This window comes from Rhopilema esculentum, chromosome 7 (assembly GCF_057945365.1).
Source record: "Rhopilema esculentum isolate cy_ngs chromosome 7, ASM5794536v1, whole genome shotgun sequence".
NCBI classification, from domain to species: Eukaryota; Metazoa; Cnidaria; class Scyphozoa; order Rhizostomeae; family Rhizostomatidae; genus Rhopilema; species Rhopilema esculentum.
In genome coordinates this window covers 1,051,422-1,066,463 of record NC_142821.1, presented here as the reverse complement: position 1 = coordinate 1,066,463, position 15,042 = coordinate 1,051,422, and the positions used below count along the sequence as shown (strand labels likewise).

At 35.2% G+C, this 15,042-nt stretch overlaps 1 protein-coding gene across 2 annotated transcripts; it reads left to right on the top strand.

Annotated features, from left to right (window-relative positions):
• Positions 1–1,359: 1,359 nt before the first annotated feature.
• On the top strand, positions 1,360–14,127 carry LOC135683858 (rab GTPase-binding effector protein 1). 2 transcript variants are annotated; one of them, XM_065199239.1, is made up of 20 exons: positions 1,360–1,518; positions 2,216–2,326; positions 3,001–3,204; positions 3,595–3,830; positions 4,427–4,477; positions 5,501–5,566; positions 6,003–6,144; positions 6,887–6,934; positions 7,064–7,395; positions 7,758–7,953; positions 8,311–8,477; positions 8,806–8,934; positions 9,541–9,621; positions 9,846–9,944; positions 10,203–10,241; positions 10,440–10,517; positions 11,065–11,160; positions 12,005–12,104; positions 12,673–12,722; positions 13,325–14,127. In XM_065199239.1, the coding sequence occupies exons 1-20, from the start codon at positions 1,494–1,496 to the stop codon at positions 13,349–13,351; spliced, it is 2,277 nt and encodes a 758-aa protein (XP_065055311.1). In that variant the 5' UTR covers positions 1,360–1,493; the 3' UTR covers positions 13,352–14,127. The 2 variants fall into 2 exon arrangements, with proteins under 2 accessions (XP_065055311.1, XP_065055312.1); XM_065199240.1 differs by lacking the exon at positions 4,427–4,477.
• The last annotated feature ends 915 nt before the right edge of the window (positions 14,128–15,042 follow it).

The window sequence follows — 15,042 nt, the reverse complement described above, 5'->3', positions numbered from 1 at the left end:
GATTATTTTGCTACTGTTCAACCTGTTGTGAAATTGAATCTGGGTTGTTTTCATTATTTAAACCTGTGTTTCTTCACCCTGGTTCGTGGAATCCTAGCAGATAACACATAACTGAATACAACCCAATTCCAAACTTGACTCCGATAATTTTCTCAACTCAAAAAGGCTATTTACAAAAGGATAATATATACAACGCAAACGTAACTCTATAATAACTTTCGTACATTAAACTTCATATTTTGAACTCCATAACTCTTCAACGTAACATAACTCTTTTTCGCAACATAACTCCTCAACTCTGTTTCAACAACTACCAAACAAAACTCTATAGAAAATGAAATAACGTCACGTGACGTACGCTAATTACAACACAACCTACACTCAGGACTCATGCCACGTATTTTAAGAGGAAGGGCCAAGTTCTATACACTGAACTTAAATTTTGGGCTTCAAAACAGGACCTCTATGGAATTTGCTTGCCAAAAAAGTAGGGGGCCATGGCCCCTCAGCCTACCCCCCCCCCCCGGTGGTGTGGGCCCTGATACTTAGTTGTATTCCTTAATCGTCCACTCGAACACCTGTTTAGCTTCCAAATTCAGAATTTACGCCTTGAATTGTTGCAAGCTATTTATATTTTGCAGTGGTTTTATCTCAATTTAAAGTGCGTGAGACTTTTCCTATCTTGGAAGATATCTTGTTGGCAGGAACAGACCAAAAAGGCCTTGGCACTTTTAGATGAAGTCTTTCTCGTGAGCTCTCTTTCCTTTATGAGAACAAGATATAAATCGATGTTAGTTGATAAAAACATGACCCTTCCTCAAGCACTACCAGTTCTTCAATTACTACCTCTCAATCAACGAAACTCAATTTTGAAACTCAAGTTTCGGAGCTCAATTTTCTTAGGTTAATTAATTTTCTTAGGTGAACACAAAATTAATTTTTAAAAAACATGGAAGTGAATAAGGGGCATAAAGAAAATTTTTTTGGAGCGGAGGGTTGGGTGGGTAAAATTCTGGGCAGTAATGGGTACCTAAAAGTTCTGTTAGAGCCCCTCCTTACACTGACATCGCAAAAATCAATATCAAAAGTTTTTTCGCATATTGCACAGGACCATCCTGTCTACCCATAACTGTTTTCTATATGACTGTTTTACTCGAATAAAGTATAGATTTCCTTTCCTGAGCGGAAGTAAGGCGCAAAACTCGTTTGTTGCGAATGTTATTTTCGTTTCTTATTGAAGGGGCAGTGGAGAGATCTTCCCTACAAATCGGTAAAATTCCCCCCTGAAGCACGAAAATTTGTGGACCTCTTCACTGTCAGCCCTGGCTCTACCCTTTGAGTACTGGTGCATTCTGGGAAAGAAAAAGAAAAACAAAATCGAGGCCTTATGAGAAAAATGGCTGATGAAAAGTTAGGACACCGACCAGTTCATGAAAGTCTGCATGTTAACACAAACGAAGGAAACTAATTTTAATATTAAATAGGCAAGAAGAATGGCAACCATGGAGGAACCGAAAGGTTTGCTTTTAATTTTTTGTAACTGTAGTTTTGATTGTGATATCTTCTTGCAATGCCAATAGAAGTTCCAGTGTGAGTGTGGCCTAACCCAACCCGTTTAAAGCGCGAAGGCTGAAGACTGACACAATTTTTGATACGAAACTTCTAAAAAATAATTTAGAAAAACTTTTAAATTGTTGCTCAATGCTCAAATGTTACATACTGCAAAAAGCTGATGTCATCATCTTAAACATTTAACACAACAGTATTTTAGATATTTGGCAACGAAATATTTTACTGATCAGTACTAAACGAAACATCGATCTAGACATAACCTAACATTTGTAACATTTTGTGTGAGACCTTTCCATGTTCTTATCATACCAAAACAAAACATATCTTACTTTATTTGCCACCTGAAATATATTAACTTCAACATATATTCTAAAGTATCAATGCAATGTTCCATTTAGTTATGTAAATCTTTGCAAGAAAGCCAAAATAACCTTTTAATTTCCTAGCACATAGTCAAAGAATTATTTTTTCCCACTCACACCCAACAAAACTGCGTAATATATGTGTAACTGCTGGCTGTATACATTGGTTTAGATACATGTGTAAAAGGATCTGTATGTAAAGCTAGAACTTTGCATTTTGGTTTTTGAGGTACAGACTTTTCCAATTTTTATCTAGCTGAGTATGCCTTTTTATATTATAGGAGATTATTATAAAGCAAAGTACCAGGAGCTGTTAATGGAGAAAGACAAAATTGAGCATGAGTTTGGCCTTAAAAGAGCCAAATTTAGATCAATGTTTTTAGAATGTGAAGGTATGTGTTTAATTGTATACTTCCTTAATTTGGAAATTCAATAAGTGCCCCTCAACCTTGAAAAACACTCCCTGTCGAAAAGAGGCATTTGTCAGAGAATGTTTTTTAACATTCCTAGATCTAATGTAAATGTGCTGGTTGTTGATTGGGTGATAGTGAGGTTTTGGCAATGTTGCTTTCAGATGAGGCAATGTCATCACTTATATCACACACTCTTGGATTGATTTAAAAGACGATCTTAGAAGATCAACACAAATGCAATAGTATTGCTTTTCTGTAACACCAATCAATATTGGCTTTTTGCGTTCCTAATGAAGGCCATTAGCAAAAGATAGGGTGAAATATTTTATGGAATAAAACTAGATTTAGCTTACTAGGTATTCAGCTATATTGACATCTTATATTTCTGATGTTGGTAATACATTGACTTTTTGAATGCAGTCAATGAGATTTGAGCCTTTGTTGTCAGTTCCTTTTTTTGGCCTGTGCAGTCACTGAAGAATGACAATATGACATAGTATTGACAGAAATACAGCCATAGACTATAAAATTATAACAAATACAGTGTCTGTTTGCCATTGAAAACTTACTTCATTAGCACCCTTTTTTGTATTTCAGTGTTAAAATGATTTTCAATTTGTTTGTGATAAATGATTGTGATAATTCTCAAATAGCATCGCTTAAAGAGGAAAAACTGAAAAGTGAAAGCGCAGTACAAAGGGTAAAAGATCTTGAAGAAGAGATTGCTAGCTTAAGGGCCAGTGTAGAAAGTGTCCAAACAGCTGCAAAATTATCATATGAAACAAGAGATGAAGAATTAGCTGCAATGAAAGTGAAACATGTTGAAGAACTTGCTTCAATGGAGCACATATGGAAAGGTAATGCATCAAGAATTGAAGTAATTTTTTTTACAGTATGTGTTTATATATACAGCACTTTACCACATTCGAGGAAGCTGTTTTGTGTAAGAGATCTAAGAATAATTGAGGACTGGAGTAATTATCTACAAGGAGTATTCAAGAAAGAAATAGGATCCTGTTGGAAAATATGGTCCTGGTTATATCACCTTATAGACAATTTTTGTCGCCTCCAGTTTCACTTGGATACAGGAAAAGTGCTGTTCATGTCACAGAAGATTTTTGAGAGCATGGTTTATTAAATTTCTCAGGTCTTGTCCTTTTTCTTCGGCTTTATATACTTGTATTTTCTGCAATATTGCCAGGGAATACTGCAATACTGCCTTTGACTGAAAAACTGATCATTTGTAGAAGCTGTAAATGAAGCAAGGGGAACAACTGCTAAGCATTTTGATGAAGAAAATAAAAGACTTATTGCTGCAAACCAGAAGCTTGAGCAACAAATTAAAGCCATGAAGTCGGAGGAGAAATCAGAGGGTATAATGTCCATGGTTTCACAAGCGATAAAAAGAGGGGCCGGTGCACCTCCAGCACAAGATACAAAGGCAGAGAATAAAGATGACGAGCTTTCTGACACTTTGAAACAGGTAACAGAAATGTTTGCTTCTCTTCATTCTGTGTTACCATTATGTGCTATTGAGCTCAATGGAAAGTGCAACCCTCGATGGGATTGTTGTTTTATGATGTTTCATATTTGCTATAAATGCATGGTTTACCATTCATTTGCTTTTTTTATTTCGCCACAACTAGTCTTCAGGATAATTAGTGAAAGTGGCATACAAACAGCAATGCCAGCGATAAAACCAACTGAGAGCTTAAAAAGATTGCTTGGAGCTAAATATTCCATAATTCTGGAAAGTTACTAGACATAATACAAGACATCCCATAATGAATCGCCTCTTCACTAAGTAGCAATAGCTTCGCATAAAGCGATTTATTGAGCCAACTTTGTTTATAATATAGGGCTGAGGGTGTAGCTAGTCACCCCCACGAAACTGGGCAACTCAAGTATCAGGAATCGTCTCGTGTTGATAAATTGGTTTCCCACAGTTTTCAATGAACATAAGATTAAGAAAAGTGATAAACAATTGTCGGGTGCATTGTAAATTTACCTTACCAGAATGTAATTGCTGGCCCCTGTGTGTAATCCCTAACTAATTAGAATACGTTTCCGCTTTCGTAGGCACAAGAAAGTGTAAAGGCTTGGCGATCAATAGTTTTGCCCCTCGAAGAGGTATAACCTTAAAATCTTTCCGTTAAAATAACTAACAAATAACCCAACTTTACTCTTTTAGAATATCGAATTCTGTGCTCTGCCTTTTTTCTGAAGAAATATTTTCTTACATGCGTCTTTCCTTTTTAACAGTAAACGTAATATAATCTTCAAGTCTTCAAAACTCTGAGAAATGCTTTAACAGCTTCAAGCCCTAATTGAAGTTAGACACATTTTGTAAGGCAGTTTATCCATCATTTTAATGTCAACTGGATTTTGTGAGGTATCTTCTCATTCGCAAAGCTTTGACAGTATATAGTAGATCATATTTTATGTAGCAGAATCTTCTAGCCTATCGATTCTAACTGATGATATCAGCAGTTGTAATTTTATTTTAGGTTGTCTTTTTTCGAGCTGAAAATAAAAACAAATTTTTTACTTATTGTGGTTTTTGTATTTTTATTTGTTTTAATAACTCTCATTACAGTTTTGCATTATATAAATGATAGTGCTTTTCAAACAAAATGAGTTTTGCCAAATGTTTATGATTTTTATCATAATGTACATTTTCATTGGTATTCGAAAGAGAATGACCAGAGTCCATCGTATTCATCTACCTTACGATGGAATGCAGGGTAGAATGGGGTGCTACCAGAAAATTATTGCTTTAAAAAACCACCCCTTTTTGATAGATAATATAGGTTTAAAACTAGAAGTTTGGCTAGAAGTTTTAACATCACAAGATTCATGTGTCTATTTCAGGTTTTTGCTTTTCCCTAAACCCAGCATTTTCTATTTCTATGTCATCCTCTACCCCCCACCCCCACCCCCACCCCCCCGGTTGTGCTAATTTTAAATTAATTCCTGTAAAACCCACTGGGTTTGAACTTGCTCACCCTTGGCCTAGTCCAAATGAATTTAAAAGGATGTTCATCAGAGAGCTGTTTCTGGAACCGTGGCAGGCAAGATCAATTCGGAGCACTTGTCTATAAAATTCTTCATTAACAGACATATTTTTAAAAAGTTTTCTCATTCTTATTTCAGGAAATACAGGCATTGAAATATAAGCTTAAAGATGCCAACCAGAGGCTTAAAATATTTGAAGCAAAGGTATATATGTTAATTTGAAAACCGTATTCTTGTGTATTACGTATTAAAGTCCTTTGAAATGATATCTATCCTACGGAAGTAATATTGGTGCAGTTGAAAAATAGGCTTACTTTCTTATCACAGCACATAATATCAAACAAGAATTAGGAATAGAAGAAGAGCTTTTTGATTGGTTTGCTTCTATTGATGGATATTTTTTACATCTGGATCCTGCATTCGATGTAAAAATTTTCAACACAGCTTTCCGTGGTTTTGTTTAATCGTAGACTTTTTGTTGAAATTCGGTTACTTAATCTCAAGCTTTGTTAGTTGCTCAAAGCTATCTACACGAGGTTAATGAATTAGTTTCTATAATCAATAGGTTTTTCTTTTTCTAAGCACAATCAAAATTAAGCTTAGGTTTACCCTATGTTTTTGATTTCAAATTTTGTCTTAGGCTGCTAAAACCGCAATAGAAGGTGAAACCTCCACAGAGGCTTTAGTCAGTAAAGTACAAGAGCTACAGACCTATTTAGATGCAGAGCGCTCCTCGCGGACCGATCTAGAGATGTTTGTTGCTGTATTAAATACCCAAAAAGGTAACATGTTATGTCTGAATGACTGCGGGGCAAACACCCACAATCTGATTCTGTATTGTTCATATTAAAAGAAAGGCTTAGATATCGTGACTTCACACATCATACAGTAGTGGAGAGGCTGTTTGTTCACATGATCTTTATAAATAAGAACCATTATTTCTTTGTACAAATGCTCCTTTCAAAGATCCCTACCAAAATTCATCTTCTCAACCCAGACTCAGTAAGTTGTCTTAAAACTGTCAATAATGCCGGTTTTGATTGACATTTTATTTTTTAAGATATGTCGTTCAGAGTTTTAGCGAATATTGATGCTATTAAAAGCTTTATCCGTAGAAATGAAACGTGTTGTACATTAAAGTGTCAATCTTCTGCCAGCACAAAGCTTGCTTCAAGTCTTGTATTTCTTAGATCCAGAAGCACTGGGCACAGTTAAAGGGTTACCTATCTTGGATCTAGTTAACTGCTTTATCTCTCTAATCAATTTTCTTTCGTCTTTACAAGTTAAGCAAATTAATTAGGCTAGAGACAAATAAATTATGGGAACATAGAACAGCGTATCCAGAAAAACTGCAGAGATTACCAGCTGCAGGAATTAAATACGAGTACGGAAAATATTTAGGCCTCTGATAAGCACTTTCTCTGCTAAGACTGCCTTGAGGTGTACATTTCCTTGTGAAGACAGTTTCCAAGCTGAATATTTTCTTCCTTATAACACCACAAATCATTTAGCTTTTCCTTCTAGGCGTACTTCAAGAAGACGCAGACAAATTAAGAAGCGAATTACATCATGGTAAGTGAGAAGCTTTGTGTCCAGCCATTGTTTTCTTTGATTAGCTTCATATTTTCCTATTTGTTTTCTTAAAAGCTGCAATTCTAAATTATTTCTCATCCTGTTTATTTTGTACTATTTATTGCATAGTTTGCAGGCTGTTAGAGCAAGAAAAGACAGACCATAAGGACCTGAAAGAGACTTGGAGGAAAGCAAACGAGCAGTTTTTAGAACAACACATGGCCCTCTCTTGGGAAATCGAAAAGATGCGCGAGCTTCTAACACCAGCACAGAATGAGCGTCTCTCAAAGGAATACCGCCAAATGCAAGCCCGACCGGCGCATGCTGTAAAAACACCTACCGGACATTCCCAGGCGGCCGGGAATTCAAATGACGACCTCATTAACTTTGATGATAGCCCTAAGAAAGACAAAATTTTGAGGCAGAGTAGTGTAGATCCAAACGACGTTCATCTTATTGAGGTATTCAAAGCCTATTATCTATGCGATAATTTTAAAACCATTTTTACTAATAGCATGTATAAAGGTGGATGTTTTACTTTCAAGAAGTAAGCGATAACTTTATATTACAGCCATGACAAGCATCACGACTGCCCTATTATAGCAATGCCACATGCCAATGTTTTCTGTTTTTTTCTCCTAACTAACAGTTGTATATTAAGATAAAGGTGTAGCGTGTTTAGCGTCATTAAATAGGCTTACTTTTGATATGAGCCAATTAATCTTTTTCAGAAAAATTCAGCTACTGCCAAAGATCACCTTTTTATTAAGCCCTCGTTATTTGTAACGTGACGTCACAATTCATATATGTCATTTCTCTGTAGAAGATACAATCTTCGACACCTTCAAGTAATGGAAGCGTTGATAGTCCTGATTCATCACCATCTAAAGTTTCAATGAATCGCTTTGGAAGCTTGGAAGAAGGGGAGGAATTACAGGAAGATATCGACGGAGTGAAGCAGGACAAAGAGCATATGATGAGAAAGTCTGCATCAAGCTCGGATATATCCAATGAAAAAGGTAGCTCATCTTTTTTAATCATCTCCTTGCGTATATGTGAGATTAGGCGTTGTCATGTGGAATAAGGAGATCTCGTCATTCACCCTGCCCTCCCCCCCTGTTTGTTAACACCCCTCCCCCGCTCCATATCCTATCCTTACTCCTCGAGAATATTGGGAAACGCCGACAGCCCTCAAATGAGCCCAGCACAGATTAGTTATTTGACCATAGCTGTTTACAGTGGAAGATTTTTTATTGATGGTTCGAGAAAATAAGTTTTGTAAAGGTGATAACTAACTTATAACTGCTTTCATTAGGCATTTTAAAGTTAAATCGTCCACATTTTATCCTCTTTTCATCAAATTTTCTTCTTCTAAGGCATACGTATTCCATCGCCGGCTGGCAAATCTTTGTCTCAAGGCGACGTCTCTGCAGTTATTTCTGCATCAGGGGAAGATGCTTGGGCAGTCATTTCATCCCCAACAGTAGCCGAATTAGAGAAGAAATTACATTTGAACGAGACTGGATGGAGTACAATGAAAGAGGTGAGGATTTTTCTTAAATGACTTCCCACACTTCTCAAATTTTTGTTAATGATTTATTTTTAGGACATTGTCCTAGGCTCTTTTCTTAGTTATCTTTCTTAGTTTTCACAGACTAGGATAGTTTTTAAACCTTTAAATGATTTACCAAAGTATGATTTGAATGTTTAAACTGATAATGTGTTTTTCAGGACTCAATGTATCTTTTTTATCATAAGCTGGAACCATCGTAATCGAATTCAATACGGACTTTTAAGCAATCTAAAAAGTGAATATTATAAACGTAGCTGCGCTTCAAAAACTCTTCTTATTAACTTTCTGTTGATTTAAGTCTTTGACAACACATCCAGCTTGTATGATGTGCCAAAACTACGAAAAGCAGTTGCAACGGTTGCAGAGAGAACATCTTGATTTAAAGGACAAAAAAGATGCATTAATGACTTTCGCAAAGAAGGAAAAGGTAAGAATAGAGCGTTTTTATTTTGAGGATAGAAATTCTGCTCTCTGATCGTGTAATCTGTATGCCTGATGTTATGAATGTGTCTTAATACAAACCATTTCCTAGCATTTGTGCTGCTATGATTTGTATTATAAATTACTGGCATGATTTCAAGAGCTTCTACCCTTTCACCTTCTAGAGCATTTATCGAACGATTAAGGATAAGGGTTATAAGCAAGTTTCGTCTTCTGCTTCATTTAAAATGACATTCTCGACCTTCAATTTATGATAAAGTTGATGCCTAATGTTTCTTATGTTGTTTTTATGTTATTGTTTTTATTTACTATTATATTATCTCGTGACTTCACTTTTCTTTTAATCTTTTATTATTGAGACATCATTTCTGTCTTTTTTTCTTTTTTCTTGCTTTTCCTTTTCAATAGTATTTCCCTTTCATCTTTCACTCTGGTGTAGCCATAAATCCCTTTCCCGTCAGGTTTATATAATTTTTGTTCTCTATTAAATTTTACTTTAATTCTTTACTATATTTCTATGTATTTACTTTGCCCAAAGGGGAGGTTTAAGACTGTGTTCTTGTCTGAAATTACTTCTTTCAATCAAAAACAGCTGGAATTACGTGCAGAGAAGGAAAAAGTTGACAAGCTGGAAAAAAGTATTTGTAAAGCCTCTGAAGATGCCCAAAATCAGGTAGCGGCTTTGATCGCAATTTTTATTACATAATTTGACCAGCAAATGCTTTATTGATTTCCCTTCAACATCAATGCAAAATATTTTCTATTACAACTTGAGTTTAAAGAAACTGCAATAGTCTAAAACGTTAGAAAAAGGGGAAGTGCTCGGAGGCATATACATGTTCCAAGGTGTTTGATAACTAGCAATATCTGACTGAATCGTCTTTTATTCGATTTCAGATTCATCTACACGCCGAAAAGGAAAATGAGCAACAGAAAATCTTTGACGAAATCCAAAACGATTTCTTGTCGCTACAAGAAGATGTTCATTTCAAATTGGTTAGTTGTTGTTTTAAAAATCATTGAAAAACCACTGAAAAATCAAATATATTGAAAGAGATTTTTATAGCCGAGAATCAGATAAAAATAGCAATGTGATCTGGCTAGAGGTATCGCCCATATAAATAAGAAATATTAATCCTTCATAATGACTGATGTTCATAACTTCACCAAGAAATATTTTTGTATCTTTTTCCATGCTTTAAAATTTCTCGCTAAAACCTTTGTTTTTATGCTCCACTCTTATCTTACTTTAAGCTACAACTTTCTGAAGATCGAGATAAAATGATGAGCGAGGTATGATGGATTTTTGAAGCTTAATTTCATGATTTGTTTGACGCATGCCACTTTTGTAGAATTTTTTTCAGTTTAGTTTAGCAGTAAGGAATAGTTTAGTTCAACAGCATTTTCATTTGTCAAGTATCCCGTTAATTATAAACTTTTTTGTTTTTTTTTCATTGATATCAAGTTTTATACGTCTCTGCTTTTTTCTAGTTGGACTCACTGCGCGAAGAAAATGCAAATCTAAAAGCAATCCAGGAAACGTTAAGAGACGATCAACAACTCACAATGGTACGTTGAAAATATTGTTAATAAGTTATTAGTATTGTATATATAGATCATCCACACTGAAGTCACGGAGAACTAGATTTTCAAAGGATGAAGTCACTGTCCTAGGATGTAGATTAAGTTGTACTATAACTGTACTTTCAAATTGAATATTTGTGGGTATATAAAGTATGGCTCTCGCATTAATTAAACCACTAACGTGGTAAATAAACAATGGGTAAAAAAAATTTAAGTTTTCTTTATTTGAAACTAATAAAACGTGATTTTTAATTCCGTAAAGAAAATGACAGAGAAAATGGATGGTGAATTAAAAATAATTTGTAACATGACATGTAAAATTACATCAAATCTTAACTAACGTATAAACGTAAAATCACATCAAAGCAATTTTTCATGCAAAATATTGTTGCTTGAAGAAACTAAATGTAAATTTATACATCGTTCGTTCTAAGAAAACCAAAATGTTTGGCTCAATAAGGCTACTTTTTTTGTAGACTAGATTTTGAGCACACCCTTTAACATTAGTATTTATAATAATATCTTTTCCAAGGCTTCAAAAAGTGAAGCTGATCCTCAAGTTGTCAAAGACAAGATGGAACAATTGCAACTCAATGCCACGATAAACGAGCAGCAGCTACGGAGTGAGGTTGGTTATTTTGAAATTTATTTACTATTCATATCGTTACCTTGACTTTCAATCACAAACGTATGAGTGTTTCTTTATATGAACATCTCTTGACATTATAATACATAACAAATTATTTCTTGTTCTGTTATGTATGTTTTTGTAATTTTTTTAACTGTAGGGTAAAATTTTGTATTTCAGAGCAAAGCTTCATTTTTCTCTTTGAAATTTCTTTAAAAACTTTTGAAAATCTCTAGCCTATATATGAGAGGGAGGAGTTTTCTTTTTGCACAATGTTTTATTTACCTGAAGTACCTACGCTTTGTTGTATTTCAACCATTAAGGGTCCTTACACCTTTCCATAGAAGATATTTAAGAAGAAAACCCTAATCCTCTAGGTACATTGCTCTAGTTAAAACAGTCATTATTTTATCATATCGGTTACGTTCGATCTCCGTTGAGAAATGCAGTCTCTTCTTGATTTAAATGTAGGAAGCAAGTGTAAAAAAGTGTAAGCATACAAAATTCCTTATTGTCTGACACTTCCCAAGAACGCATATGATGATTACATAATGCCAGGAGAAACAAGCCAGAGAGTGAACATGACTCGAACCAGTGACAAGCGACATTGAACGTGGTTGCTCTACCTCTGAGCTACTTGTCACAAGCTGGTCTCTTGTCGTGGGTTTGAGTCCAACCATGCTCGTATCATTCACTCTCATTCTCTTTGGGTGTATTTTCTCGCAAATTCTGTTGTACTTCACTGGTAATTAAACTATACAGTTTTCTCTGTTCCAGCATTTTCATGGCATTTTCAAGTATTTCAATGACAAAGGCTCATGAAATTTATATTTTCATATCGTAGATAATGTTCTTAAAAGACCGTGTAATGGCAGAGCAGTTCGATAAAGAAAGTACCGAGAAGATATTGCAGTCAGATCTGGACCAAGCTCGACAAGAAATAGGTACAAATTTTCTCAATTTTTTTTGAGCTTGTTTTGTTTTGACCTAAAAGGTCCTGCAACCTAACCAATTTTCTTCGCTTTTCCTATAGAATATAAGATGGTTCTTGAATAAAAACTTCCTTATAAACTTGTCTTACAGCTCGATATTTATCGACCTATTCAATTCGCAACTACAGATATGCTTTCAAAATATTCTGAAACTCTGAGATATTTCATAGACCCCATTCTCGAAGCTAATTACACTCATCGTCAAAACCAGTTCTGGAATTCTCTGAACTCATTTTTCTCTCTACCTCCGTTCATCTGATCTAGATGTTTGAAAACCAAACGTGCAAACCAAGCCTGATTTTAATTTGCGTCCCAAAAAGGTGGTCTGACTGAGTTTTTTATTGATTATTTGAAGCCATTTGCATGCGATAACAAGGAGTTTGAAAATGTTCATCATTACGGGGGCATGCTGCAGGAAACAGGGTATTCCACAATGTACACAATTGTTCCAGGCACTCTAGATTGTGGTACACCCAATCTCGATTAGCAAACTCGCAAGTCTCTTTTTTCACTTTTGTAGCTATGCTAAAAGAGCAGCTTTCAATTCAAGACACCGGAAAACGAAAAGAGGTTGGTTAGAGTAATTTGTTATTTACCGTTCAATTTTTAACTCAAACATTCACTCTTTAAATATTTACGTTGAAGAGAATTGGTTTCATCGATAGACCAGTCTTTTTGGTCCACAGTCTCTAGTTGTTACACAGGATTATTTTTTTCCTTGAACCTTTATTTGGCGAAATTTATTTACACATCAACTATGAATGTTTATTTCATGTCATTGATGGAGTCGTTATTATTTAATGTTCCTTGTAACACTTCCATTGCCGAGCCTTGTAAAATGGCTGCAACAAAAGTTCCTTTCTGAGAACTTAAACATTTTTCTGAAAATTTGCTGCCATTTGAAGATAATTGTCCTTCAGACTTGCATCAAGTTCTGCAAAAATTGAGAATTTCTTGTTTGATTCGCAGTCTGAAGGACAATATATTCCTTGATGTAATAACTAAAGATATTTTTTCGCAAATTGGTGTGTTCGAAAAAATTTTCTGATAAGTCTGAAAATCTTATGGGAACCTAGTTCCCAGGTTCTGATCCTTGAGTTGCAACCCAGCATGGTATTTTATTAATCTTGTGCGTTTTGTCTTTTTATTTAATCAAGCTAAATTCTTTTTAGGTTGCTGAAGATGAAAACCAACCCTGACCACCTTAAAGAGTTGAAATTGACTGTATGCAAGACATTCCAGTATAGTGCTCAATGATAAATTATTACCTAAGTCTATTTTCTTTAACTACGTTTGTAGATGGGGACAACAGGCTGTTTGTTGTCAATAAAGCTATTGTCTGTTAAATAGATGACATTTTACGCTTATTATTGCAGAATGGCTCAAACGATATCTTCACGACTATGATAACTAAGGGGAATGACAAACGATCATTTTGTTTTATGTACATGTTTATTTGTTCGATTCATTATTTGAAAGACGACGACAAAGTAACTGAGGTGTAGTTGCAGACAGAGACTCGCAAAGGAACAAAATGATGAAATACAGCTTGTTATTTTCTAGCTGTAAATGTAAAAATTAAACGAAGCTTGGCTTTACACTGATCCTCCTTTTATGTATCTTATCTCTTTTTATGTCTTGATAACTGATAAATGATGCATAAAATCATATTCCAAAACTACTTTGTACCTCAAGTGGCGTTGGTTATAATCTGTTGACAGCTAGTAGTAAGTAGTGCAGTATGTATCAGCTGCATCGATTGATCTGATACCAGTTCGTTGGCTTAGCCTTCCTTTACTAAATCTATGAATTTGATTCCATTCATTATCCGCATAACATAGTATTTCAAATTGATTCGTGTTATCAAACCAAATATGAAATTGTAGAATCAGATACTAAAACCTGTCAGAGCTACTTTTATTTTTATTTCGTTTTAGACAGATTTAGTAATGCTTTATATAGAATTTACTCTAAACTCGTTTTTCTTTATCGTTTCTTTCTTTTGAATGTCAAAGAGCTGGTGAGTTGTTGAGGCGACATTTCCCTGTTGTTTGGCAAGTAAAAGTCAACCAGCTTTGACAGCAAAGTTCAAACTGATTTTCCACTTGCTGATCGTATGTTTCGACGGTAAAGTTTCTAGCGAAACATGGCCCCAGCTTTGTCGAGATATATGGCTCGAGCACACTGACTTTGTTCAGGGAGGTCCCGCTCTGGTTTGCATTTTGCAATTTTGCAGTCCTTCTCGCTGTAAAGATTGGCCTATTTCTGTATGAAAAGCAGTATTGCAATCTGAAATGAGATCAGTTTCATAAATATCACTATGAATCTATCATGCTTTGCCCTGACGAATTGCAACTCCGTTTCTCTCCAAATATTGCATAGCTCCAAATAAAAAAATGTTTACCGATGATTTGTTACAACATGCTTAGATGGTATCCTCTCCGTTAACATCACGATGAGTCTGCATTTAGCATCGACTGCAAGGCCCGCTCAACAAGAATACTTATAAAATATACCGTAATGCCTCGAATAAGCGCTCGGGCGCTGCAGCTTGTCCTCTTCTTCTCCACCGTATCTGCTTTCATGAGCACTCTAGTTGATCAAGGGCTTTGAAAAAATGAGTCCAAAACAAAGTATGTACTGAAAATTTTAATTCAAAAGTTTCCAATACGCTGGGTCTGCCCTCCAACCTCCTTTTTAATGAAGGATATACAGGAACAAAGCAATACGACGACGAGAATCCAATGTCACGGGATAAAATTTTCAAAATAAATTAAATTTAAGAAATATACTGATACTTCGCTAAGGCATACAGGGCTTCATTAGAGTAAATGAAACGAACCAATGTCAACCCTCTGTTCTCCTTTTTAATGTTAGCCCTCTGTCTGCC